The 26,323-nt window shown below is 41.3% G+C and overlaps 1 protein-coding gene across 1 annotated transcript in view; it reads right to left on the bottom strand.

The window, feature by feature from the left end:
• Positions 1-26,323, bottom strand: part of FLT1 (fms related receptor tyrosine kinase 1) — a 186,610-nt gene that overhangs the window by 153,322 nt on the left and 6,965 nt on the right. The window contains exons 2-3 of the mRNA XM_007522390.3: positions 1,387-1,483; positions 790-1,013 (exon numbers count right to left, since the gene is read on the bottom strand). Coding sequence (XP_007522452.2) covers positions 790-1,013; positions 1,387-1,483 — 321 coding nt within the window. The remainder of the gene's footprint in view (positions 1-789; positions 1,014-1,386; positions 1,484-26,323) is intronic.

The raw sequence follows: 26,323 nt of genomic DNA, 5'->3' as shown, positions 1-26,323 counted from the left end.
GGTGCCTGCTAATTTTACTTTAAGTTCTCTGGAGTTTGTTTTTTTGGTTTGTTATATCCTTCTCACAAGTTTTGAAAATTAGTTGGAACAAAACAAAAGGAAGAGCAAAATGGTAAGCTACTTTTCTGTATTTTTTTTCCTGAGCTTCTTTTCTACTGTGAACTCATATTTAAGAAATTCACATCTGTTCTCTTGGAATATTATCTTACCTGCTCACTTTCTATGGAAGGAAAACAGTATCGGCAAAATAACTGAAAAACGACCCATTTTGAACTTTTGTTCTTTTCACTATGTAATAAGACCTGCCAGATCTGTATTATAGTAGTTCCTTAATGAATGTCACTGAATGGATCAGCTTTGAAAGAGACATTAGCAACAACACAGTTATGAATTTACTAGAAAGAATACTGTATAATTCAAGCATAAAGAGAATGCAATTGTGTTAAAGGACAAAACATCATGTATTCTATTCTGGACTCCTCAATCATTAAGAAGCAGAACTAAAACCCTGTATTAATTTGGCCAACTGTGTGCCAATACTAAGCTACGTACTACAACAGATATAGTCAAGAGGCTCTCCCCTCAGAGAGCATACAACTGACTGGCCCTTAAAAACTACAACTGAAATTGATTGTGAAGAAATGCATTACAAATGCATTCCTCTTTTTTTTTTCCCCAGCTAGATTTTTTTCTTTCACACAAGGCTAAGGACCTTTCTAATGGATCATGGCAGATTTATAACCCACTGCAAAGCTGTAACAAACAGAATATAGAAAATGAAAATCTTACCATTAATAAATATATAGATTGTAGATTCTGTTTTCTTCTTTGAAGCAGGTATATACAGATATCTGCAGCTATAGAAGCCAGTGTGGTTCGCCTGAGTCATGTTCAAGGTCAGAATGCTGCAGAATTGTTTGCCATTCCTTCCACAAGCAGACTTAGTTATGCTAAGTCTTTTGCTCTCCTTACTCACCGTGTCAGGCAAAGACCATGAGTGGGCTCCATTCCCCCTGCAATCACAGAGAACAAAACAGAGCACCATTACAGGAAGTCTTGGTTCCTGTCCATCCATTGTATTCCTCAGGTCATTATACTGAGGGCCTTTCTGAGAAGTCCTCATGTTCTTAAAAGAAAAAGAAAAAAAAAAAAGAGCAAAAAAAAAAAGCAAGGTATCTAGAACTGCTTTTATGTAACTCAGAATAAAGTTGTGAGCATGGTTAGGTCACTCTCTGGCTTCCCCTCAAGCAATTCTCTGTTGATGAACTGCTCTCACCTGTGGTTTGCATTATACAGGTCACACGAGACCACGGAAGGCCCTACCTATCTACTCTGCCCTAGAAAGACGGCCAGCCCCACCATCCCCACACATGAGCAATCACTTACCTGCATTTGAGATACAGTGTCTGGCCAGCTTGCATCACGTGCTGGGTGCCTTTTAAGCTCAATTCAGGACCTCTCAATTTTGAACCTAAACTAGATTCTGGAAAACAAATAAAAATATATATATATATTATTTACAAATTGATCTCTTATTTTCAAAAAGTCCCATAAGGATAACTTTTTACCTTTAACTTACCTGCATATAGCAGGAAAAAAAAAGTATGGGGGCTAGGCAGTAGCGCAGCAGGTTAAGCACACATGATATGAAACACAAGGACCAGCGCAAGGATCCTGGTTCAAGCCCCAGGATCTGTGGGGGGGGGGGGTCACTTCACTTGTGGTGAAACAGGTCTGCAGGTGACTATCTTTCTCTCCCCTCTCCCCCATCTTCCCCTTCTCTCTTGATTTCTCTGTCCTACCCAACATCAATGACAGCAATAACAAAAGTAATAACCACAACAATAAGAAAAACAAGGTCAACAAAAGGGAAAAAATAGCCTCAAATTTCCCTTAACTCAAAACTTTTTCCTAGTTCATGGCATGCTCATAAATACATATCCTGTTATACCCAGTAATATAATGCCACAAACATATCAAATTAAAAAATTAATGGACTCATACATGGCTCAAAGTGCAACTATATTAACTTACTGAGAAAGGTCAGGGTCAATCAACATATATTTCCAATACTGCACTTCTATACGTGGGCCATTTGTTCAAAGAAGCTGAATTTTTCCTGGGCTCCAACATATAAGGTAGTCATTGGTTGCGTCATAATAATCTGGGCAAGTTATTTCTCTTTCTGAAATAGTATCCTCACTTAGAAACTAATTACAGAACCAGAAATCAGTTTCAGGAGCCGTTTGGTTTGTCTTTCATAATTTCTAAGTTCCCTCCACAATGGACTAGGAAAAAAAAAAGTGAAGCTGTTTGCTCCTGTGTGGCATTTGACAAGAAGTATATTTCATGGGGACTGTTGTGAGACAACTGAATTAGTCATGCAGAAGTGGTTTTAAAAAAATCTGTGTGTCTTCTGTGATCCCGAGCAAGTAACCTCCTTGCACAGATCTCAGATGTCTTATCTGGGAAGCAATTGAGTTTTTGTTTTGTTTTTAAGATTTTTTTTTCTTTTCCTTCAGGGTTATCACTGGCGCTCAATGCTGGCACTACAAATCCACAGCATCTGGAGGACATTCCCCTCCCCCATTTCATTGGATAGGACAGAAACTGAGAGAGACACCTGCAGACCTGCTTCGCCACTTGTGAAGCATCCCCCTGCAGGTGGGAGTAGTGGGGGCTTGAACCTGTGCATAGTATTATGTGTGTTTAACCAAGTATGTCCAGCCCCCATGACTGGATAATTATTATTATTATTACTATTATTATTATTTCTAATATCCCTGGTCCCACGATTCTTTGAGCTCTAAGTGCTAGACAGGCTGAGGCATTTCTTAGCTTCTATTTAGAATAGGCTAATCAAAAGAGATTCCAAGCCAGGGTTTAGTAGTGCTCTAGTAAAAATAAATAAGGGGGCCAGGTGATGGTGCAGGGGGTTAAGTGCACATGGCGCAAAATGCAAGGACCAAAGTGTAAAGATCCAAGTTCAAGCCCCTGGGCCCCCACCTGCAGGGGAGTCACTTCACAGGCAGTGAAGCAGGTCTGCAGGTGTCTGTCTTTCCCTCTCCACCCCTGTCTTCCCCTTCTCTCTAGATTTCTCTCTGTCCTATCCAACAATAACAGCAGTAACAACAGCAAAAAAAAAAAAAAATGGGGAAAATGGCCTCCAGGAGTAGTGGATGTGTAATGCAGGCACTGAGCCCAGCGATAACTCTGGAGTAAAAATAAATAATAAATAAATCTCTCTACTCTTACTTTCCTTCACTGCTCTCTTGTCCCCTTCTTCCTTTCCCTGCCGAAGCACTGTAGTACCTGTTGAAGCTAGAAGTCAGGGGCCCAAAATTAGGAAGGACAAAGATGAACAAGAAGGGAGGAATGATAATCTCAGAACAAAGAAAGTGTTTGAAACCAAACTTATGGAATATTTTTTGATGTCGAAATTGGATTTCTACTGTGAAATTCAAGGAAGACTGAGCCGGGTAATCCTCTAGGTGTGTCTGCCATGAGCTACGCACCACAGATTCTGAGGTAACGTCTAGCAGTGCTCTCTAGTGTTTCCCTTGGGACCCCTTTAGCACAAAGGAAACAAGACACAAAAGATTTGCATTTGATGCCCTGCCTCTCCGTGTATTAACAGCATAGCCTTGCTGTGAATTTGTTCCACCACAGCATCTTCATGTGTCAAACTGAAAAAGTCACGCTATACCCATGATCTACCTCTTGTGGGGTGGAGCTACCATGATCCTCCATCCTCTTACTTGCCATCTGACATATGGGGGAAATCCACTGCCATTAGCTTTACAAGGGGAAAAAATCCCCACCCACCCACTGGGTATGTAACTTCAACAATAACCTGTTTTTCCAGTGTTGCTAGTGATGATCAACATTTCCAAAGTAACTTTTCTATACAATAGTTCCTGGTATCAAACTCTTCCAAAAAAAAAAAAAAGATTCAATATAAACTAATTTAAATTAGAATCACTGTTGCATAAACACTCCACTGGCCTATAGAGTAACCCCACAGAACATGACAACCATTCAGGTACTGAGGAAACATTTTGTACTTTAAAACAAAAATGTACTGGGGAAATGTCTTAGAAGTATAATGTCACACCTATGGGTGACACTACATCTCACTCATCACCAAAGCCCATTGGGTTTCCCTCCATTCTTGCTACCCACTTCCTCTTTGGTAACCTCAGTTCTGCATTCCAAGTCCAATGGCTTGGCATGACTTTGCATGTTTTCCCTTTCCATTGGGGGGGGGGGGGTTGGTGGCACGGGGAACAAGATATAGATACATAAAGATAGAGAAGCACTACAATTGCAGTGCATTGTGCTCTCACGTGGTTCTTGGGGTTCAAACCTAGGTCATCACACATGGCAAACTATGCACTCTACGAGGTGACCTATCTCTCTGTTTCTTTATTGACCCAATATGGGTAAGGTCATTCTATATTTTCTTCTTATATAAATCCTATTTATTTATTTATTTATTTATTTTCACTAGATTTATAGCTGAGCTTGGTGCCTGTATGAGAAATTCACTGCTCCATGTACCTTTTTATTTCTTTTGTTAATGGAAACAAAGAGAAATTGCGGGGGGGGGGGGCAGAGGGAGAGACAGACACTGCTTGCTGTACAGCTTGTGAAGCTTCCCTCTTTGCAGGAGGAAACTGGGGGTTTGGACCCAGATCTCTGCACAATGTAACATGTGCTCTACCAGGCACACCACCACCTGACCCCAGTATTTTTAAAAGTTTTATTTATATAAAATAAAACTTTTATTTTTATATTTAAAAGTTTTATGAGAACGAGCACTGCTCATCTCTGGAATACACTGGTGCTGGGGACTGAACCTGTGGCCTCTGGCATGCAATTCTGTGTTCTAACAAACTTGAGTTACTCCCTGGCCTTCGTATTCTTTGTAGAGCTAGTCTGGTACTAATGAATTTATGTACCTATTGTTTGTCCAGAAAGCTCAGGCGTAATAGTTATGCACAAAGCCACTCATTCCTGAGGCACCAAAGGTCTCAGGTTCAATCCCTAATACCACCAAACCAGAGCTGAGCAGTGATCTGGTAAAACAGACAAACAAGCAAACACAAAAAGGTCTCTTTTACTCTGCTGAACCTGAGTGACAACATAACAGAATATTCGTGGGATAGGGTCTTTTCCATTTAAAACTTTGAACACATCCTGCTAGACTTTTCTAACTTTGAGGGTCTCAAGAAATCAGCTAATAATCTCATGAGAGTTCCTTTGCAGAGGATCCTTTTTGCTTTTCTGTTGTTTTTAAAACTCACATTCTCAGTCACAACCAGGCCACCCCATCACCTGGGGCCCTAGTCAGGGAGTCCTGGGATGGGCCTAGACTTCTAACAGATCCCTCTCACCACTGTCACTGGTCATCCATCAGGAACAACATAATGGAGCCTCTATGGGCCACTATCAGACCTGGCCCTCAAAGTGAATCCGCAATGGTAGGGAATATTCCATTCTCCGAAGGGAGGTTGGATAGCACACTCTGCCTATCACCCGAGGATGATGGGTCCTGAAATTGGCACAGCCTGGAATGTTCCTAGCTGTGACCATGGAATGTGAGCTCAGACCTACAGGGATGCAGAGGTTACATAGACTCCTGTGCTGACTTTGGCCCCAGATCAGATAGATGAGGTTTACAGTTAACAATACATATATACTTTTCCCATGTTTGTGAGCTACTCTCTTCCCTGATCCAGCTTGGATAGGGCCCACTTTCCCATATGCCTCTCCCAATCCATACCAAATAATATTGCATCCGCCGATCACAACCTAACCAACGCAACGATTGCCACCTCAACATGCTTCACCTCAGACTGTGTCCAGAGACTTCACGTGTGGAATGACAACCCTTCAGCTTCGTTACTCAGGTGAGATCTTTCCTTTTATAGTACACTCTAATTTCATCTCAGATGGTTCACTTTCTAACAAAGTCCCATAACCTAGATATACACCAGTTTCTGTGAGAGAGAGCTTATGTTCACACGTATCCATAAACTACGGCAAAATATATACCCGAAAGCAGAAGTACACTAGAGTTTGCAGTGAGTACCTCCCCCCTAACACTTCCTCTCCACTATTCCAAGCTTTGGGTCCATGACTGCTCAACAATTTGTTTGGCTTCGTATGTTAACTCTCTTTTCAATCACCAGGTTCCAGATGCCACCAGGATGCTGGCCAGGCTTCCCTGGACTGAAGACCCCACCAATGTGTCCTGGAGCTCAGCTACCCTTTCTATGATATGAGGTGACTTTCACTGTCTATTTTTGGTTTTCAAATCACACGAATCTCTATCAGCTTGCAAAAACAGCACTACACCTAACCCTCAGCAGTGAGAACCTCTGACCTTAAAAACCATCCAAATCCCAGCTGAGAGTGTTCAGAGAAAAGCTAGAGAAGATCAGGCTGCGTGCACACTCCTCGCTCACATCCTAATCCAAACACAACATCACTGTGTGTCTAAATAAGACATTAGAGAAATGCTAAGAAAAATACTATGCTGTGTAACTTCTTTCAACTGACATCAATGAATTTTGCAGTTGGCATGAGGAAACTAGATTACTGATTAAAATAAGGAAAAAATAAAGAAAAGGAGAAGTATAAAGAAATTGTATTTCTAAGCAACTAGTCACTTTGAGACATCACTCTTCTCATAAGAAATAAGAATCTCGGGAGTCGGGCGGTAGCGCAGCGGGTTAAGCGCAGGTGGCGCAAAGTGCAAGGACCGGCATAAGGATCCTGGTTCGAGCCCCAGCTCCCCACCTGCAGGGGGCAGTCGCTTCACAGGCGGTGAAGCAGGTTTGCAGGTGTCTTTCTCCCCCCCCCCCCCCCCCCCCCCCGTCTTCCCCTCCTCTCTCCATTTCTCTCTGTCCTATCCAACAACGACAACATCAATAACAACAACAATAACTACAGCAATAAAAAAAACAAGGGCAACAAAAGAGAATAAAGAAAGAAATAAATATATAAAAAAATAAGAATCTCATTAAAGTTTAATCATCACAATAAATATAAATTTTTATACAATAGCTTGTACATGCATAAATAACATTTCTCAGTTTTCCACATAACAATAAATATAAATTTTAAAAAAGATTTTTATAATTCCTCTAGCCTAAAAAGCAACAACAACTATGATTTGGGGCCGGGTAGTGGCACACCTGGTAAAGAGCACATGTTATAATGTGCAGGGGCCCAGGTTCGAGCCCCCAGTCCCCACCTGCAGGAGGGAAAGCTTTGCGAGTGGTGAAGCAGGACTGCAAGTGTCTGTCTCTCCTTATCACCTCCTCCCCTCTCAATTTCTCACTGCCTCTATCCAATAAATAAATATAATAACATTTTAATCTATAATTCTGAGCTCATATTAATTGATAACAATATATGATTTTTAAAAAGTATTTATGATTAACAAAATGTAAATGGCCAACTTTGAAATTAGAGGATCAGAAGAGACATCTTCCCAAAGAAGTTATGTGCATGGCTAGTAAAGGATATGGAATGATGCTGGACATTACTAGCCATCAGAAAGACACAAATTAAAACCACTGTGAGGCAAGCACTCAGTAGTAGAACTAAAAATTAAAAAATAAAGACAATCAGTATTGATGAGGATGGAGAGAAGTCAAAAGTCTAGGTGTTTTTGCTAGCAGAACTGTGAAATAGTGCAATCATCTTGGAAAATGGTACAGCACTTCCACAAAACAGCTCGCTCACTGAGTTAAGCTTGGGTTAAAAACATGGCCCAGCAATTCTATTCCCCGATATCTACCCAAGACAACTAGAAACACGTCCACATATAAACTTGCACACAGATATTCATAGCAGCTTTACTCAAAGTAATCAAAAAGTAAAAAAAAAACCAAATGACGAATGAAATATGGTGTATTTATACAAAGAAATAGTATTTAATGATAAAAAGGGGTGCGTGCTAACATTGGTGACCCTTGAAATGTAGCTGTGAATATAGTGACAAGGTGGCTATCTAGTCTACAAACCATGAAGAGAGCATAGCAGGAGAAGTAAACCTGCTAGCCCGTTGAACTTGGAGTTTTGGCTTATAGAGGCCACTGAGAAAAGTAAGGTCTCTTATTTCTACTTAAAAAACACTATATAATTCAAAAATGGCAAGATAAATAAATAGAGAAAGTAGACTAAAGTAATCACAAAGCGAAGTTGAAAGAGTAGGATACTAAGTTATTTTGAACTTTGTTGCCACATGACACCACCAAGTGTTAGATTCTTATATGAGCTTTTTTATTTAAAAAATTTTAGAAGAGTATCTTAGAAAAATGGTTTTTGTTTTATGTTCAAGAACTCCCCTATTTTGTGTTAAGATGTTTGACAATCATATTATAAAAATCTCACTGTTTCACAAAATGTGCCTTTTAAAGTGTAATTTAATGTTAATTTAAGGTCACATCTAAGATTTTAAAGTGTTACTGGAACTTTAACAAACTAGCTTGCATTTCAAATTTTATTGTAGCACTCTCTAAAATCTATGGGTGTTTCCTTTTATGTTACAGTTACTGATTTTAAATTTATTGGTTGTAAAAAAGCTTTATGTATTAGATTTATTTCAAATACAATGCATCTGTCTTTGATTTTACATACGTTTTCAATAGTACATAATCCTACATGACAAATGACCTCCTTATCTCAATATAAATCTTCAAGTATCACATTTCTAAAATTTGACTTTTAGACTATGAATCTTTACCAAGGTTGTGTGAGGTTAATTAAACATAATTCATAATAACCGGGACAATTTCCCCCTCAAGATGTAGCTTATTAAAAGCTTGAGTCTCATATTAAATCTCATAAAATCTTTTTGGTTGGTGGTGAAGGGTGGGAGAAAGGTTAAGAATGCAACTGTACATGAAGCAAATTCCCAGAAACAATCCATAGTTTTGAGATGCTAATTCTTACACTGTCCTATTACTTGGTAACAAGTTAAATCTTGATCTTACCCCTTCTGCCAAGCCTCTGTTGAAGTACTTACCAGGTACTGTGAAGTGTCCATAATAACTGAATGCACCAGTGTGAGTGACGGCTTTCAGTGAAGACCCTACCGCCATCACTAGCTGCACTGCCAGCTAGCACACGGTGATGAAAAGTATTAGCATGTGTATTTCCTTCCCACCTCTTGTAACAGAGGGAAAACCAAAGGGTTCAGGCTCCACCAGCTCACAGTGAATCAAAGATGGGAAAGCCATGGCAAACTCTAAGACAGCTGCAGCGTAAGTTGAGTCCTACAATTAACTAGCCCTAATAGTTTCTAAAATGTTATCTTACCTCACCCAACAGCTGACCTTACATCAAGAAAAACTCTAAAGAAACAAAAAGGATTTTTACATAAATGCAGACACATGAGCATACCTAGCTGCATGTATGTACACACTTCTCTATGAAAAGTGTATGTTGGGAAGGGGGGTGTAGTAATGAAGAGAGTGAGGGGGGAGGAGAAGAGGAGAGGAGAGGAGAGGAGAGGGGGGGAGAGAGAGAGAGAACTACATTTCTTCTTTTGTTGGACATATGGAAAGTGCTATTTGGGCTGGAATTGAGAGTTGTATTTGGCAATCACATGAAGCACTAATGTAATGCTGACTCATCTCTTATGGCGATAAAATGATCTGTAACCTTCAGGTAGACAAATAGGCTGTTTTAGATAAGGGGTGTTGTGCTACTGACCTTCAGGCTCCAGAAAGGAATGTCCAGCAAGAATATATTTAATTTCCAGCAGGCTGCTAATTCCAAGGACTTGCTATGTTTTCTTATATCTTTACATGGTAGCAAAGCCACTATTTTACCACATGAAGTCACACCAAGGACTCCCTCATTGCTTGCTTCCATGCCTTCATAGAAAATATATTAAAAAGAACAATGATATTTAAAGATGTGTTGATTTCTTTTTAGATTTTTCTAAAATTTATTTATTGGATAGAGACAGAGAAATTGAAAGGGGAGGGGAGGTGGAGAGGGAGAGAGACACCTGCAGCCCTGCTTCACCACTCGTGAAGCTGTGCCCCTGAAGGTGGGGACCGGGGACTTGAACACCGGTCCTTGCACACTGTAGTGTGTGTGCTTAACCAAGTGCACCACTGCCTGGCGCCAGATTGACTTATTTTTATGAGAGAAAAAAACAAATCACCACTTGGCTCTGGCATATGCAGTCCCATGGGTGGAGCCTGGACCCTCAGGCATATAAGTCCTGGGCTTTCTTTGAGTTACCTCCCCAGCTCCAAAACAGGGATATTTAAAATAGTCACTTACACTGCATTTGTCTCAGAGTGACATGTATAAATGAACAGAAAGTTATTCAAGTGAATAATTTCAGCATTTATTGTTGGTATTACTTTACAGACTTGTGATGTGAAAAATCCGACTGTGGTTTGTTTTTAAGTTGTATCATCACCCGTATTTCAATTATATGTCAATAAACCAATAAGTAATTCTTGCAGCAATGGACAAAAAGAACTTCATGCTATTCAACCCCTTGTGTGGCTGATGTCAAACAATCATAACTCAAACGATCGTTTTTTCCTTATAGTTGATAAAACTTGTTACAAGAAAAAAAAAAACGGTGTGGTTGAAAACCCCAAGAGAAAAGCTAGCATGGACATGCCTATTGCCAGTGTTTGTGAGGGCACCCATCTTCAGAGTCCCTATGAGATCTGGCTTCTTGTAGGGTCATGGTTTAACAGGACACATTCGTTTATCACTAGGCCTGTCACCAGGCTACCATCAGGAACCTACCCTTCCAATGACCTGGGCCCAAACACCTTTTCAAGTGAGAGCAGAGTTCATTAGGGTTAGTCAGTGAGAAATCGCCTGCAGACCTCTACACACACACACACACACACACACACACACACACATGCCCTACTCCCACACTGTTGACTTTTCTTTTGAGTTAAAAAAAAAAAAACCTCCAGAAAGCTGTCTGACAACATGTCATTTCAATTTACCATACAATGTCAGAGAAATTATCCAAGCTGTTGGAAGCAAGTGTGGAGATATGGTTGACAGAACGTAAAATACCACATAGCAAGATACCACATGGAAGTATTTGGTAAATACTATCTGGTAGGCCTTCAGCTGGTTACGCAAAGTCATATGAGCAGAACAAATAGTCTTTGTGCCCGAGCAATGCAGAGAAAAAGGTTTTGTCAGTTGGGCAGGTAGGTAGGTCTTGGACCACTTTCTTTTTTTTTTTTTTCTTTTTTTCTCCAGGGTTATTGCTGAGGCTTGGTGCCTGCACTTTGAATCTACTGCTCCTGGAGGCTGTTTTTTCCCTTTTGTTGCCCTTGTTGTTTATTGTTGTTATTTCTGGATAGGACAGAGAAAAGTTGAGAAAGGAGGGGAAGACAGAGGGAGGAAAGAAAGAAACACCTGCAGATGTGCTTTATCACCTGTGAAGTGACCTCCCTGCAGGTGGGGAGCGAGGGACTCAAACCAGGATCCTTACGCCAGTCCTTGCACTTCGCACCATGTGCCTTTAATCTGATTCACTAACTCTCGGCCCCTTGGGCCACTTTCTATCACTAACTGGAAGCACATCTGATTTGAAGCTGTTCTCACCCAGTGTTACTATTCATAGTGCCATGGGAAAACCAGGCCTGATACCATTGTCACGCTACTATTCATGATACTACTACTCATGCTGACTTATAAGTGATTTCGGGCTAGAAGAAATCATTTTTCACCAGGAAAAAAAAATGCTGAGTAGACATGAAATTTCAACAGACATACATGCAATGCATACAAGTTTGGGGGAAGGAGCTCAGTGACAGAGTGACTGGCTGCATGGAGTGGTGCTCTGTGTTTGAGTCCCTCTCTACACCACATGGGAATAGGAAAAGAAAACTCCACAAATGTTGATGCTTTTCTCCTTTCTCTCACTCGTTCTAAAAACAGAAAAGTGTTCAGGGAGGTGACTGACATTTCCATTAAACTTTCACCAGTTGGTGCACCTTCCTTAGAGTCAGAATCAGAGTGATGTAGTGATACAGTATCAGCCAGTAACAGGATACTTACGGCTGGAAGGGCATTTGGATAGAGTTGATAAGTAGGAATGACAGCAATATTAATAAGATGCTTGAAACTGCCTTAATGTTAGCACCTTCTAATCTCTCTGAATTATTTAGGATTACAAATTTCATTTCTTTCAAAAGTATCTTCTTTATTCTTCTCAAACAACAAATTATTAATGTAGAAACATATTACAAATGTGATCCAGAATTTGAAAACTAAAGTTTGCCCTGCTCTACATGTCAATAGGATTATACTTTTTGTCCATGATCAAATATTTTAACAAATATTATATTCCATTACTGTGCAGTGCCAAAGTTCCAGAAGTGCAGATGACAGCAGGACTCTAAATCTTAAGAACTCATGTGGACAGTTGTGGGTTTCCTTGGAAAGAAAAGTATTACAGAGATCTGGAAAGTGTTTTGATCATTCCATATGGTAACTCACCATGTAATAGTTATAGCATGAGAACGGGAATTGGAGCTTTAAAATTTTAGTTTAGTCACTGCTTATAACCTGTCATGCAACACAATTTTCAGTCACACATGGTTCTTGAGGGGTGGCAGGAGGGCTGGAGTGGACAGATTACAGCACTATAAAGTTGTTGTGCTATTAAATAGCCATCAAAAGTATAAAATTTTGATTCTGAATCCAAAATAATGCTTGCAAAAATAAAGAATGTCACGCAGGCAAGTAAGTGTGTATTATAACATTCTAGCTCTCAGACCAGGAAAAAGCCCCAAGTATTATAACCAACCCAAATGTTTAGTATGTTTTTTTCATACATGTTAACTTTGTCTGCTTGACAGTCTATTTTATAAATAGTAACAGGAGACCATTTGCTTTGTACATAAAAACAGAAAAATATGAGATTAGAAAGCAGAGCATAATAAAGTTCTTATATTCGATTTTAATCTGATATCATTTCTAAAATCTAAATGACATACAATAACTTTCTGAAGTACTAAATTCTATAAAGATGTGCTTTATAAATAAACTAACAGGAAAGCTGAGAGATCGGTCTTTGTGATCAATAATATATACTAACCTTCTCAACCTTGAGTCTTGAATGGCCAAAAAAGTGCAATGGCCCAAGATATCCATCATGGGGAACTGATGTTTTGAAAGCTATATTAGCATACTTTCTGGGGCTCATTAAACACCATTCACGACCATTGTGTTTCTGTTGTCAAAATCACTTTCCTTCTAAATTAAACAATTTGAAATACAATTGCTTTTCATGACACATATTTTGGAGGCTAATCCTATTTAGCCAACGAGATGGACTGAACTGTTCTAATTCAGGATTCCTTTAACTTTCATACTTTCTTAAGGTTCATTTAGCTTACATAGTAAATATCTGCAATAAGCTTAAGTTTTACAAACTTAAAAAAAAATCCTGAGATGGAATTAATGTTATGCAAATTTTACAGAGTCAGGATCTAGAAGTGAAGTCAAACTACTAGAAGCAATATGCTTCCACCAAAAAGTCCTTTTTTAAAGAAATAACTTTTTGAAAATTCTTTTCAGTCAGTTCCAAAAGTGAAATGAAGGCCTTCCTCATGAATATCCACAGAATAATTTAAAGTCATCTGGACTCAAAACCTGGGGAATACTGTATTTTCTCAAGGAGTCTTTACTTTATACTTTGATTAACTAGAATCCTATTTCTAGAATATTTATGTATATCATCCATGATATTATTTTCTCTGGTGGTAGGAAAAGCAAAATAAAACACCAGCTCTGTCAATAGTTGGACATCAACTCAGGAGGCTTTAAAATAACTTGTCGGGAGTCAGGCGGTAGCGCAGCGGGTTAAGCGCATGTGGCATAAAGCACAAGGACCAGCATAAGGATCCCGGTTCGAGCCCTCAGCTCCCCACCTGCAAGGGAGTCGCTTCACTGGCGGTGAAGCAGGTCTACAGGTGTCTGTCTTTCTCTCCCCCTCTCTGTCTTCCCTCCTTTCTCCATTTCTCTCTGTCCTATCCAACAATGACTCCAACAATAAAACAAGGGCAACAAAAGGGAATAAATAAATAAATATTTTTTTTAAAAAAGTGCTACATGGTACAATTAAAAAAAAAAAAACTTGTCAACCAGTTTACTTTGGAAGACAAACCCAAAACCAGTAACTACAAGTTACACAAAATCAGAAGGAAGAATTCTGTACAGCAGTACTAAGGTCCCTTAAACCACCAACTTCACAAGAGACTAATGTACACGGTTACAGCCGAGATTCTAATTCACAACTCTATGCTTCTAGGAACTTTTTCCTTTCATTGAGCTATTTTTACCTTCTACAGCAAGACAACTTTGATTTTTTTTTCTTTTGATATTCCCAATATGATTCCTTCCTCTCTCACACCTTGTTGATTTTTCCTAACTTTAAGAACCTCAACATTTAGGGAGTCGGGCTGTAGTGCAGCGGGCTAAGCACAGGTGGCGCAAAGCACAAGGACCGGCATAAGGATTCCGGTTCGAACCCCGGCTCCCCACCTGCAGGGGAGTCGCTTCACAGGCAGTGAAGCAGGTCTGCAGGTGTCTATCTTTCTCTCCTCCTCTCTGTCTTCCCCTCCCTCTCTCCATTTCTCTCTGTCCTATCCAACAACGACAACAACAATAATAACTACAACAATAAAACAACAAGGGCAACAAAAGGGAATAAATAAATAAAATAAATATTAAAAATAAATTTTTTTAAAGATTAAAAAAAAAGAACCTCAACATTTAGTCTCCTGTTTAATATTTAAACATTTACTAAGAGCAGCATACAATAAGACAAGTAAGATATTTCTTTAGATTTTTTTTAATAAATTAAGTTTTTATTTATTTATTTATTTATTTTCCTTTTTGTTGCCCTTGTTGTTAAACATTGTTGTGGTTATTAATGTCGTTGTTGTTGGATAGGACAGAGAGAAATGGAGAGAGGAGGGAAAGACAGAGAGGAGGAGAGAAAGACAGACACCTGCAGACCTGCTTCACCGCTTCCAACTGGGATCCTTACCCAGGTCCTGGCGATTTGCACCACGTGCGCTTAACCCGCTCCGCCACCACCCGACTCCCTTTCTTTAGATTATTTTATAAACTAGGCTGGACAACAGATAAACAAGTATAGATATGCAACTGTGTATGTGTAATATAAAATTGCATTGTATTTGTGTACTATGCTAAGAAGACCTAGAATTGGGGGGGTGGGGGTAGATTTCCAGGAGAAACTTGCCTGACCGAGGAAGTGAGGGATATTCTATTAGAAGAATAATGCTGAAGGTAAGGCCTGAAGAATTAGTGCACATTTGCTAAAGAACACCAGGGTATGTCTGTCTCTCTCTCCATCTCTCTCTCTTTCCTACAGATTTTCAAATCTTTAAACTTTCTAACATTTTATCTTTGCTTTTAAACTATTGTTTTCTTTGACCAACTGCCCTTCAATTCTCTTGCTTCTACAACTTTGCTTTCCTTGACCCCTTTGCTTAAGAGAAGAAAGGTCTATTGTCTTCTCCCAGTGCTCTGGTTTATATATGTGTGTGTGTGTATATTGCAGTCTGGGATTCACCTGACGTCACTTGCCACTGGAAAAAAAAAGTCCACAAGCGAACATTCTCTAGAAGGTAAACCTAGGTCACATTGTGCTTTTTGAAATCAGATTTCAAAGGCATGGAAAAGGGTCTGGGATTTGAAAGGCAACAATGGGGGGAAAAAGAAATGATCAGATGTCATACATTAGCCAGGATTTAACTTGTCCTTCCTTTGCTCTCTTCCTTCTGCCTATGATGAGCTGAGAGGAAATAGTTTTCAGCCCAAATGTTCCTACTCAAGATAGCAAGAACAATGGCAGCAACAGTTACATTGCCTAAACATTTTTAGGCTCTTTGGGTGCACCCAGAAAATAAAGTTCTCAAATGTACCATTTGGGACTCCTTACCAGTCAGGTGTTTCCTAGCAGGAAGGTGCACTGAAAGGAAATCTATCATGGTAACTGTTCCTTTAGTAGTTGAGTGACTTAGATCCTCAATTTGGTAATGTGTACAGTCAACCAGGTGCACCACTGCCTGGCCCCTGGTCCTTAGTCTGAATCGTGAGTCTGGTCAGGAAAACACGGCCAGCTCAAACTGTCATGTTCTCTTCAGCCAAGGAAGGATAAGAAACTGGTCACTGGAACAACAGGACAGCCCAAATGGAAGGAACAGACATGTTGAGAGAGTTATTTCCAGCTCTCAGACATAGTTTTGCCAATCACCTCTATTCCTATACTCACACAGGTTTTTAGAAAGTAGCCTAATGTGGAGCCATGATTCCTCTTTAGCTTCTGAGACCCAGAGGAAAGGGTGAATACAGATTCAGTCAGTTCAGCCAGCATCTGCTGAGTGTGCAGTGCATTGTACTGGACTCGGAATTATACATGTGAAGCAGAAACAGCCTCCATTCAGCTTTGAGGACCCTGAGTAATCAGGTAGGACATGAGTAATCTGAAAGTAGATTAGGAGAATACCAAGAAATGTAAATGCTTACCCAAGCCAGTCAAAGAGTTCATCTTAAAACTATGTATATCTTATTTTGAAAGGACACTCTGGGTACAGGAAGTCATAAATTCTTCACTAATAGTGTTTTGCTCCAGTAAAATTCATAGTTAACAAAACAGCTTACTCAATGGTCAACATACTGCACAATACATACAACCAGAGTCGGGCTGTAGCGCAGCAGGTTAAGCGCATGTGGCACGAAGTGCAAGGACTGGCGTAAAGGTCCTGGTTTGAGGTTCCGGGTCCCCACCTGCAGGAGAGTAGCTTCCCAGGCGGTGAAGCAGGTCTTCAGGTGTCTTGTCTTTCTCTCCCCTCTGTCTTCCCCTCCTCTCTCAATTTCTCTGTCCTATCCAATAATGACAACACCATCAACAATAATAACTATAACAATAAAACAAGGGCAACAAAAGGGAATAAATAAATATATTTTTAAAATACATACAACCATGTATTTACCTTGAAATAAAATATAGATGAATTAGTGATGGTTTTTTAAAAATATTTATTTCCTTTGGTTGCCCTTGTTGTTTTATTGTTGTAGTTATTATTGTTGTTGTCGTCGTTGGACAGGACAGATAGAAATGGAGAGAGGAGGGGAAGACAGAGAGGGAGGAAGATAGACACCTGCAGACCTGCTCCTGCAGTTGGGGAGCCAGGGGCTCGAACCAGGATCCTTGTGTCGGTCCTTGCACTTTGTGCCAAGTGCGCTTAACCTGCTGTGCTACCCTCCGACTCCCGCGATGATTTTTTTATTTGAAATATTTATTTATAAGGGTGGAAGAACTAGAGCATCACTCTGGCACATGCAATACCTGGGGGCAACTTACAACCTCAAGACTAAGAGTCCATTTATCCAGTGCGCCCCCTCCAGGTCACTAATTGATGACAGTTACTCAGCATTTTACATGAATAAGTTAAAAAGTTCTAAAAAGTCTTATATTCATGGCTGAACTCACATTGGAGGTTAGACATAAATCTAGAATGACTGGTTTTGAAATTCTCATTGGGAAAATTAAATCTGATATGATTCCTGGCTTTCCTCATGAAATCTTACCAAAAATATATAGCATTCCAAAACATTTTAAGAAAATGTAGGGAGTCGGGCTGTAGCGCAGGGGGTTAAGTGCAGGTGGCGCAAAGCACAAGGACCGGCATAAGGATCCCGGTTCGAACCCCGGCTCCCCACCTGCAGGGGCGTCGCTTCACAGGTGGTGAAGCAGGTCTGCAGCTGTCTATCTTTCTCTCCTCCTCTCTGTCTTCCCCTCCTCTCTCCATTTCTCTCTGTCCTATCCAACAACGACAACAACAATAACTACAACGATAAAACAACAAGGGCAACAAAAGGGAGTAAATAAATAAAATAAATATTTTTTTAAAAAAAGAAAAAGAAAAATTTAAAAAAAAGAAAATGTATTTATTTATTTTTATATTTATTTTCCATGTTGTTGCCTTTGTTGTTTTTTATTGTTATTGTAGTTATTACTGTTGTTATTGATGTCATCGTTGTTAGGACAGAGAGAAATGGAGAGAGGAGGGGAAGACAGAGACGAGAGAAAGATAGACACCTGCAGACCTGCTTCACCACCTGTGAAGCGACTCCCCTGCAGGTGGGGAGCCAGGGGCTCAAACCGGGATCCTTAAGCCAGTCCTTGCATTGGCAGCACGTGTGCTTAACCCACTGCACTACCACCCGACTCCTGAAAATGTATTTATTTAGAAGAATTTCCCGACTCCTGAAAATGTATTTATTTAGAAGAATTTCCCCCTCTGGTTTGTACTTAACATTTCCCCCAAATGTGAGTGAATTACCCCAACAAGGCAAGCAAGCCCATGTCCTCCTGTTTTGATTGAAAAGTGCATCTGAAATGAATACAACCACTCTTTTTTTTCTTTTTCTTTTTTTTTTTTTGCTCCAAGGTTATCGCTGGGGCTCGGTGCCTGCACTACAAATCCACTGCTCCTGATGGCCATTTTTCCATTTTATTGGGTAGGAGAGAGAGAAATTGAGAGAAGAGGAGGAGATAGATAGGGAGAGAGAAAGAGACATCTGCAGATCTGCCTCACTGTTTGTGAAGTGACGCCCCTACTGGTGGGGGTGGGCAGCTGGAGTTCAAACCAGGATCCTGGCTCAGGTCTTTGTGTTTCATACTACGTGCACTTACTGTACACGCCACTGCCCAGCCCCTAGCCACTCTAATTCTACATTTCAGAATTTCACTACTCCCCCAAAGAGATATCAATATATCTAGATATAGAATCACTGAGTTGAATGTCAATCAAAACAGACTAAAGTGAAAAAGAATTTTCTGAAAATTAGCATTCATAAATCTCCTATTTGCCTTCCAAGGACCTTGGTATGGTAAATGCTTTGCAGACGGTATTTTCCTTTGACAAAAGGAAAGAGGACAGGGAGCAGTAGAGCCACTCTTAGATTTTATACACCCACTACATATCAAATGTACCCTAGCTCTCTAGAGGTGATCAGCAGCACCTATTCTAGTGCAATACAGTTTCAATCCCCATGTATTCTTTCCTCTAGTTCTAGCAGAATTCCCTATGGAAAAGATTTTGAAGTCATAAAAATCTCAAAGAATACCAGAAAAAAAAATCTGTTCCAGCAAAAGACATCAAGTGGGGGAAATAAAGAGCTAAGCAGTGTTTTCCCAAATGAAAACACTGCCATAAATCATAGATGAGATGCTTGAACAAGAGTTTACATTTAAAATCGCTCATTAGCAATCCCCTCTACTACATCCCTGCCTCTCCGTTTACACAGACATATATTTGAGGTTTCTTGAAAGCCAACTTAGAAACAGAAAACCATCATAAAACTCAAATTGCATTTCTATCGCCACGCCTCATGGTTTCCATCCAAAGCCCAAGTCTACTGGACTGCACTTCCCACTGCCTCTTTGAAATGAAAACTGAAACTCTTCCATAGGTGGCCGGGCAGGCTCTTCCTCAGATTCTGATAAACACGGCCATTCCATGGTATCAAAGCTGGTCTCTCTAAGTAACTGATCAAGGAAAAAGAAGTAAAACATTCTTCTATTTCCTGACTTTTTTTTCCCCCTGCCTCTAGGGTTATCACTAGGGCTCCATACCCACACTATGAATCCACTGCTCCTGGAGGCTGTTTTTCCCCTTTTGTTGCCCTTGTTGTTTATCTGACTTTTATAGACTTGGCTGCCTGAAAGTTATCCCAGGATGAACAAAGAGTGACAGCTTAAAGAACTGCTTTCCCGTTTGATAGCATATTTGACAATAAACACTGCCACATACTCAGGGCTTGTGGCTATGACCACCAGGCAGAAGTCACTCCTTCTATTTAAAAAAAAAAAAATGTTCCTGCATACTTGTCTTTTCTCAAAAATGCTTTTTATTAGAAACCTTCAAAACCAAACCAGAGAATATGATTTCCCTTTAATTTCTGTATTTCATCACCTCTTAGGTAGCCATGGGGTGAGGGAGAACAGCCCAGTTGGCAGAGGACAGGACTTGCATTCCTGAGGCTCCCATGGTACTCTCAATCCCTGGAACTTCATGTGCTAAAGAACAGTGCTCTGGCTTCTTTCTCTCTCACACACACATATGAAATAAATAACATATATTTTAGAAAGATATACTGGATAAGTGTTGCTGGAAAGAACACCAATTTCAAGATCAGAAAGGGTTAGCTTTGAATTCTAGCTAGACCCCTCCACAAGTATTAATCCTCAATAATTCACCAAATTTCTTTGAGCCTTGGGGTTTCCTGTAAAGCAAAGCAAAAATACACTCACTCCCTGGATGGCTAAGAAGAGGCTCACTTGAACTAAGGCAGATCACCTCTGTGTTTAGCATGTCCTGGGGTCATGCTCCTCTTCCCTTGGGGACAGACTTAATACTGCCCCTCCCTCACTTCAAGCACCCTCTGCCTTTAGGGTCAAACACACGGGGGTCCTTTTCTGTATTCCAGTTTCATTAGGGAGAAGAAAAAAAAAAAGAAAGCTCTAAGTCTCTGAGGTTGCTGGGGTCTGCAAGGTGTACAGAGAAGCAGACGGGAGGGGGTCGGGTGGTGGTGCACCAGGTTACACACATATAGTACAGCGAAGCACAAGGACCTGAGCAAGGATTCCAGTTCAAGCCCCTGGCTCCCCACTTGCAGGGCTGGGGGTTGCCTCACAAGCAGTGAAGCAAGTCTGCAGGTGTCTTTCTGTATCTTTCTCTCTCTTTTGTATGACTTGATTATCTTTATTTATTTGATAGAGATAGCCAGAAATCAAGAGGAAAGGGGAGATAGGAGAGACAGAGAGACACCTGCAGCACTGCTTCACCACTCACATAGCTTTCCTCCTGCAGGTGGGGACTGGGGGCTCGAACCCGGGTCCTTGCACACTGTAGCATATGCATTCAACCAGGTGTGCCACCACCTGTCCCCTCTATTCCCCTCCTCTCTCAATTTCTCTGTCCTACGCAACTTTAAAAAAAAAATGGAAAAAAACGGCCACCAGGAGCAATGGATTTGTAGTGCAGGCACTGAGCCCCCAGTGATCACCATAGGGGAAGGGGGAGGGGGGAGAGGTGGTGGTAGTGGTAGAAGATGTAGACAGGACATTCCCCACTTTTCCGGAAGACCTGCCTTGATGAGAGCTCTTCCAGAATTCCAGTTCTGGGCTCTCCATCTTCATGTATAAAATGAGCTCATTTAAAGGCTCCTCTGGGAGAGCAGTGTCTAATCCCACATAGCTTCACTCACGCATGGTTCTGAGCAGCCTTTTGGGATGTCTAAACTTTGTGGGAGGTCCTTGAATACCCATGGGAAGAAACCCCAATAGTAAGAACTCATCCTTAGGAAGATTTCATCGGTGTCTGCCACACGTAGCAGTGGAATCTCCCAAGGCCACTTGAACCTGGCGTACCAGTGGCTTCTCACATTCTTTAGTGATGGCAAAACTCCAAGGATAGAACGGTGGCCAGCACACCCTCACGGTGCCCTTTCTCATTCCTCTCTTTACGTTTTGGTTCTAAGGTGTTAAGAGACCAGCTTTGGAGTCTACAGGGTCAGACAGAAATAATTCCAGCATTACTCACCACTTCTGTGATTTTAGAGAAAGTATTTCATTTACCCATGTCTCAGTTTCTTCCTACTGAAAAGCCCTACAGGGATGGTGAGATAGTTCACCCAGGAGGTTGCCTGCTTTGTCATGGACCTGACCTGGGTTTGAGCCCAGCCTCCACTACACTATATATACATTTTAAAAAATTTATTTATTTTCCCTTTTGTTGTCCTTGTTTTTTTTTTTTATTGTTGGTGTAGTTGTTGTTATTGATGTCATCGTTGTTAAGATAGGACAGAGAGAAATGGAGAGAGGAGGGGCAGACATGGGGAGAGAGAAAGACAGACACCTGCAGACCTGCTTCACTGTCTGTGAAGCAGCGCCCCTGCAGGTGGAAGCCAGGGACTTGAACCGGCATCCTTACTCCGGTCCTTGCGCCACGTGCACTTATAACCCGCTGCGCTACCGCCCGACTCCCTCTATATACATTTTGATCTGAAAAACTCAGCCCAGAGTTATGAATACTCTGACAACCACAAAAACAGTACTCCCTCTGAGACTGAGTAAAGCATACATACTTACATACAATGTATATGGTTATGTAAATCAAAGTGTCAACAAGCCAAAGAGCTCAAGTCCTCTTTTCTTTCTTCTGCAAAGCATGTGCCTAGTTCGGCATCCTATGACAGAAGTCGAGCACTATGGCTGCTCAGACAGAACCTGAGGGTCACTATCCTCCACTGGTGCCTATGGGAACCAACTTTGTCTCCAGCCAGGCAAAGACTTCTCCCTAGTAGGGAGAGACCCTGGCACTTTGTGGGAGTCACCAGAACCATTCTGCTCCAATAAGTGGACCTTAGTCTCCCCCAAGTGAACAATACAGATCCCAGAAAAGGAAGCAGATACATCAGCTCAGTATCACGATGGACAGAAAGCTTCCTACAGCACTTACTGGTAGCCACCAGGGCTAAGCCCAAGTGCCCCACAGCATGGCACCTGTCAGAAAAATGCTATAGACATCTGCCAATGTTCATCCAGAAGCCAGGCTAAGCATCACAAGGTACAAAGCAGAGGGTGGCTACTATTAGTCCTAGAACCCACTCCAGCCATTCAGTCTGGCTCCTACCTCACATCATGCTGTGCAAAACAGACTTTTGCTTGCATGCCCCAGCTCTCTACTAAGTCCTCCCCTTCCTGCAGGAGTTCTCGTAAGTGTAGTTTCCTTCATTTTTAAGGAGTAGAGCCTAGGCAGGTGGCTGGAACTGGCCAGCTGGCCCAGGGCAGGGGCTCTCTCAGGGTGTGATCCTGCAGGTGGTCCACCAGAACCATCACTTCCAGCCCCCCAGCCTGGTAGACAAGCAAATTCTTGGTCCTACCCCACATCAGCTATACCAGAATCTTTGAGGCAGCCCAGGAGGTGGCAAGTGATAAGAGTTTTGGACTTAAAAACGTGGACTCCTAAATTCAATCCCTGACACGGTATATGCCAGGGTGCTGATGTGACTTTTCTCTTTTCTCCATAATTCCTGAAGTACAATGAATATTTTTTTAGAAAGACAGACACTTTGGAGTGGGTCTCCCTACTCTGAAGTGTAACAAGATGTCAAGGTGGTTCAGGAGTACAATAAAATGAGATTTTTAAAAAATGTGTATTTATTTATTCCCTTTTGTTGCCCTGTTTTATTGTTGTAGTTATTATTGTTGTTGTTGGATAGGACAGAGAGAAATGGAGAGAGGAGGGGAAGAGAAAGATAGACACCTGCAGACCTGCTTCACAGCCTGTGAAGCGACTCCCGCGCAGGTGAGGAGCTGGGGGCTCGAACTGGGATCCTTATGCCTGTCCTTGTGCTTTGCGCCACCTGTACTTAACCTGCTGCGCTACCGCCTGACTCCCTAAAATGAGATTCTTAACCTTGTCTACCCATTGAATCATTGGAAAACTTTAAAATAACTGATAGCAGGTCCCACTCAAGAGATTAGGATTAAATTGGTCAGGAGTGCAAACCAGGGTAAAAGAATCTTGAAAAGTTCTCCAGATGGTGCCAGCAAGATAGCTCACTTGGATACTGTGCTTGCTTTGACATAGGCATGACCTAGGTTTGAGACCCCATAACCCTGAAGGGAGTTCTGGTACTATGGTATTTTTCTATTGGAAAAATTCTATCTGTACTGGTAATTCCACGATGACTAAAAAAAAAAAACAAAACTAGTTCTCCACGATTCTAACACTGAACCAAGCTCTGTATCTGTGGCAAAGGGTTTCACAGAAGTCAATTATAGACTAGGTATTAACCAGGGTTTGGTTGAAGATGGCTTTGAGCTTAAATGGCTTTATATTTATATATAATAAAAGTCAGAGTTTTCTATTTATACAAGGTTCACTTCAGGTCTTTTAACAAAAAGAATCTGATCATTGTTAAAGCACTGCTAGTGTAGCCCACATGGGTGGGTCTGTAGCCTGAAGGAAATCCATTCACACTCCACCCCTGCAATAAGACAGAAGACCAGGCTGAGAAAAAGTGCCTGTTAGCACTGTGATAGTGTGGGAGAAGACAAAAGTACTTGCCAAGATTTGTCATAATGAAACATGGAAAGAGAATGCTAACGTAGAGTGTGAATGTAACACAGCTCTGTCTTTTCCCTTCCCTTCCCTCTCTCTCTCTCTACACCAGAGAGACCACTGCTGAACTCTGGTTTATGACAGTACTGGGGATCGAACCTCAGAGCCACAGGCAGGACAGATAGTCTTTTGCATAGCCGTTATGCTGTCTCTCTCCCAAGCCCACACACTCCGTTTATAACCAGCAAGAAGCTGTAGGAAATTGCCAGCAGCCTTCATACTGCACACTGGGGACCATGACACCTTGACAAGTGTTTTGGACAAAGACTCTGACTTTTGCTGGTTTTCACCATCTGGGAATTGTGTTTTGAAAGCAAATGCCTTGTTAACGGTTAAAGTCTTTTATGTTATTTTCCACTACATCCCTCTCTACTAAGACCTTAATCTGGCCGCATATTCTTCCCAACCACAGACTGTTTACTTAAATTGCAAGTCCAAAACCAGTCTAAGATTCTGTACAATGAGTCCTGAAGTAGGACTCTAGAAGGTATAGAAGAAAACAGGGCCTAAGAACAATGTGGTGACCCAAAGAGGCTAACTCAGGTCTAGTCCCTTAATCACAGGGCTCAAAGGTCATCCCTAGGGTATTAATGAAAAGGAATTAGAGCTTGACACAAGAGGTGACTATGAATCTCTTACTAAAACCAGTGCTGCTTGATTATTTATCGTTCTTTTGTTTTTAGAAAGCTATTTTATTCTATTCTATTTTATTTTAGTCTCCAGGGTTATTTCTGGGGCGTGGTGCCTGCACTATGAATCCACTGCTCCTGGAGGCTATTCTTTTCCCCTTTTGTTACCCTTTTTTTTTTTTTTTAAGATTTTTTAATATTTCCTTTTTGTTGCCCTTATTTTTATTGATGTTGTAGTTATTATTGTTGTTGATGTTGGCTAGGACAGAGAGGAGGGGAAGAAAGGGGGAGAGAAAGATAGGCACCTGCAGACTTGCTTCACCACCTGTGAAGTGACTTCCCTGCAGGTGGGGAGCCGGGGTCTTGAACCGGGATCCTTAGGCGGGTCCTTTCGTTTTGTGCCATGTGAGCTTAACCCACTGTGCTACCGCCCAACTCCCTGCCCTTGTTGTCTTTTTTTTTTTTTTATCATTGTTGTTATTATTTATCTTTTTTAAAGGCCCCATCCCTCCTTCCTTCCCTCTCGAGGATCAAGCCCAAGGCCTTATACATACAACGCGTGTGGCCTACCACTTGAGCAAAATCCCCAGCCCTGGTGTTTCTCATCGGCTTTTACTGGACTAACAAAACAGTTAGGGGATGCTGAGGATGGAAACTGGCTTTGATTCACTTAAGTTTTAGAAACCGCTACCACTGCAGGACTATAAGCCATACTCAGAAAAACAGGTTTTAGAGAATGTTTTAAGAACATTTATTACTTAATGAGATAGAAAAAGAGATCACAGCACTTCTCAGCTCTGGCTTATGGTTGTCCTGGGGACAGACTAAACCTGGGACCTCAGAGTTTTAGGCATGAAAAGTCTTTTGTATGACCATTACACTGTCTCCCCAGCCCAACTGGAGAGAATGTCGTGGGCATGTGCAGAGTTTATGTGTGATGTAAAGAAGGCAGTGTATTGACAGAAGGGGAGGTAAAGATTGAGGCCAAACCATGGGAGAGGATTACATACAGATGATTCTCAAGACCCCCTTTGCATGAAAGGTGGAAGAAGCATATCCCCCCCCACCCACCCCCCAAGAAAAGAGGAAAACAGGCAGACTGGCCTGGTCCCCTGACAAAGGCTCCTACTGAAACAGCTCTACTTTTTAGTGTGGCTGGGTCTCTGCCACTCAGGTTTGCATCCTAGTCCAGCAATCAAATTCGGGTTTGAGAACAGAAGACAAGCACATCAAACCATAAGGTCTGGGGCTACTGTTGTCCCTGAAAGTTGTATAAGACATCACACAACAGAACTGAAGAGCTTATTACTGCACCAAAAGAGGCTAAGACTGTACTACTTCTGCACAGACTGAAGGAAGCCAGTTTTGGTGGCTCCAAAGCCCCCAAAGTAGCATCATGCAAACAGGAAGGGAATTAGAAAAAGATGGTTATCATGGAGAGGTAGG

The sequence above is a fragment of the Erinaceus europaeus genome, chromosome 5, assembly GCF_950295315.1.
Source record: "Erinaceus europaeus chromosome 5, mEriEur2.1, whole genome shotgun sequence".
Taxonomy (NCBI): domain Eukaryota; kingdom Metazoa; phylum Chordata; class Mammalia; order Eulipotyphla; family Erinaceidae; genus Erinaceus; species Erinaceus europaeus.
The sequence above is the reverse complement of the archived record's forward strand: the minus strand, read 5'-3'. Positions and strand labels throughout refer to the sequence as shown.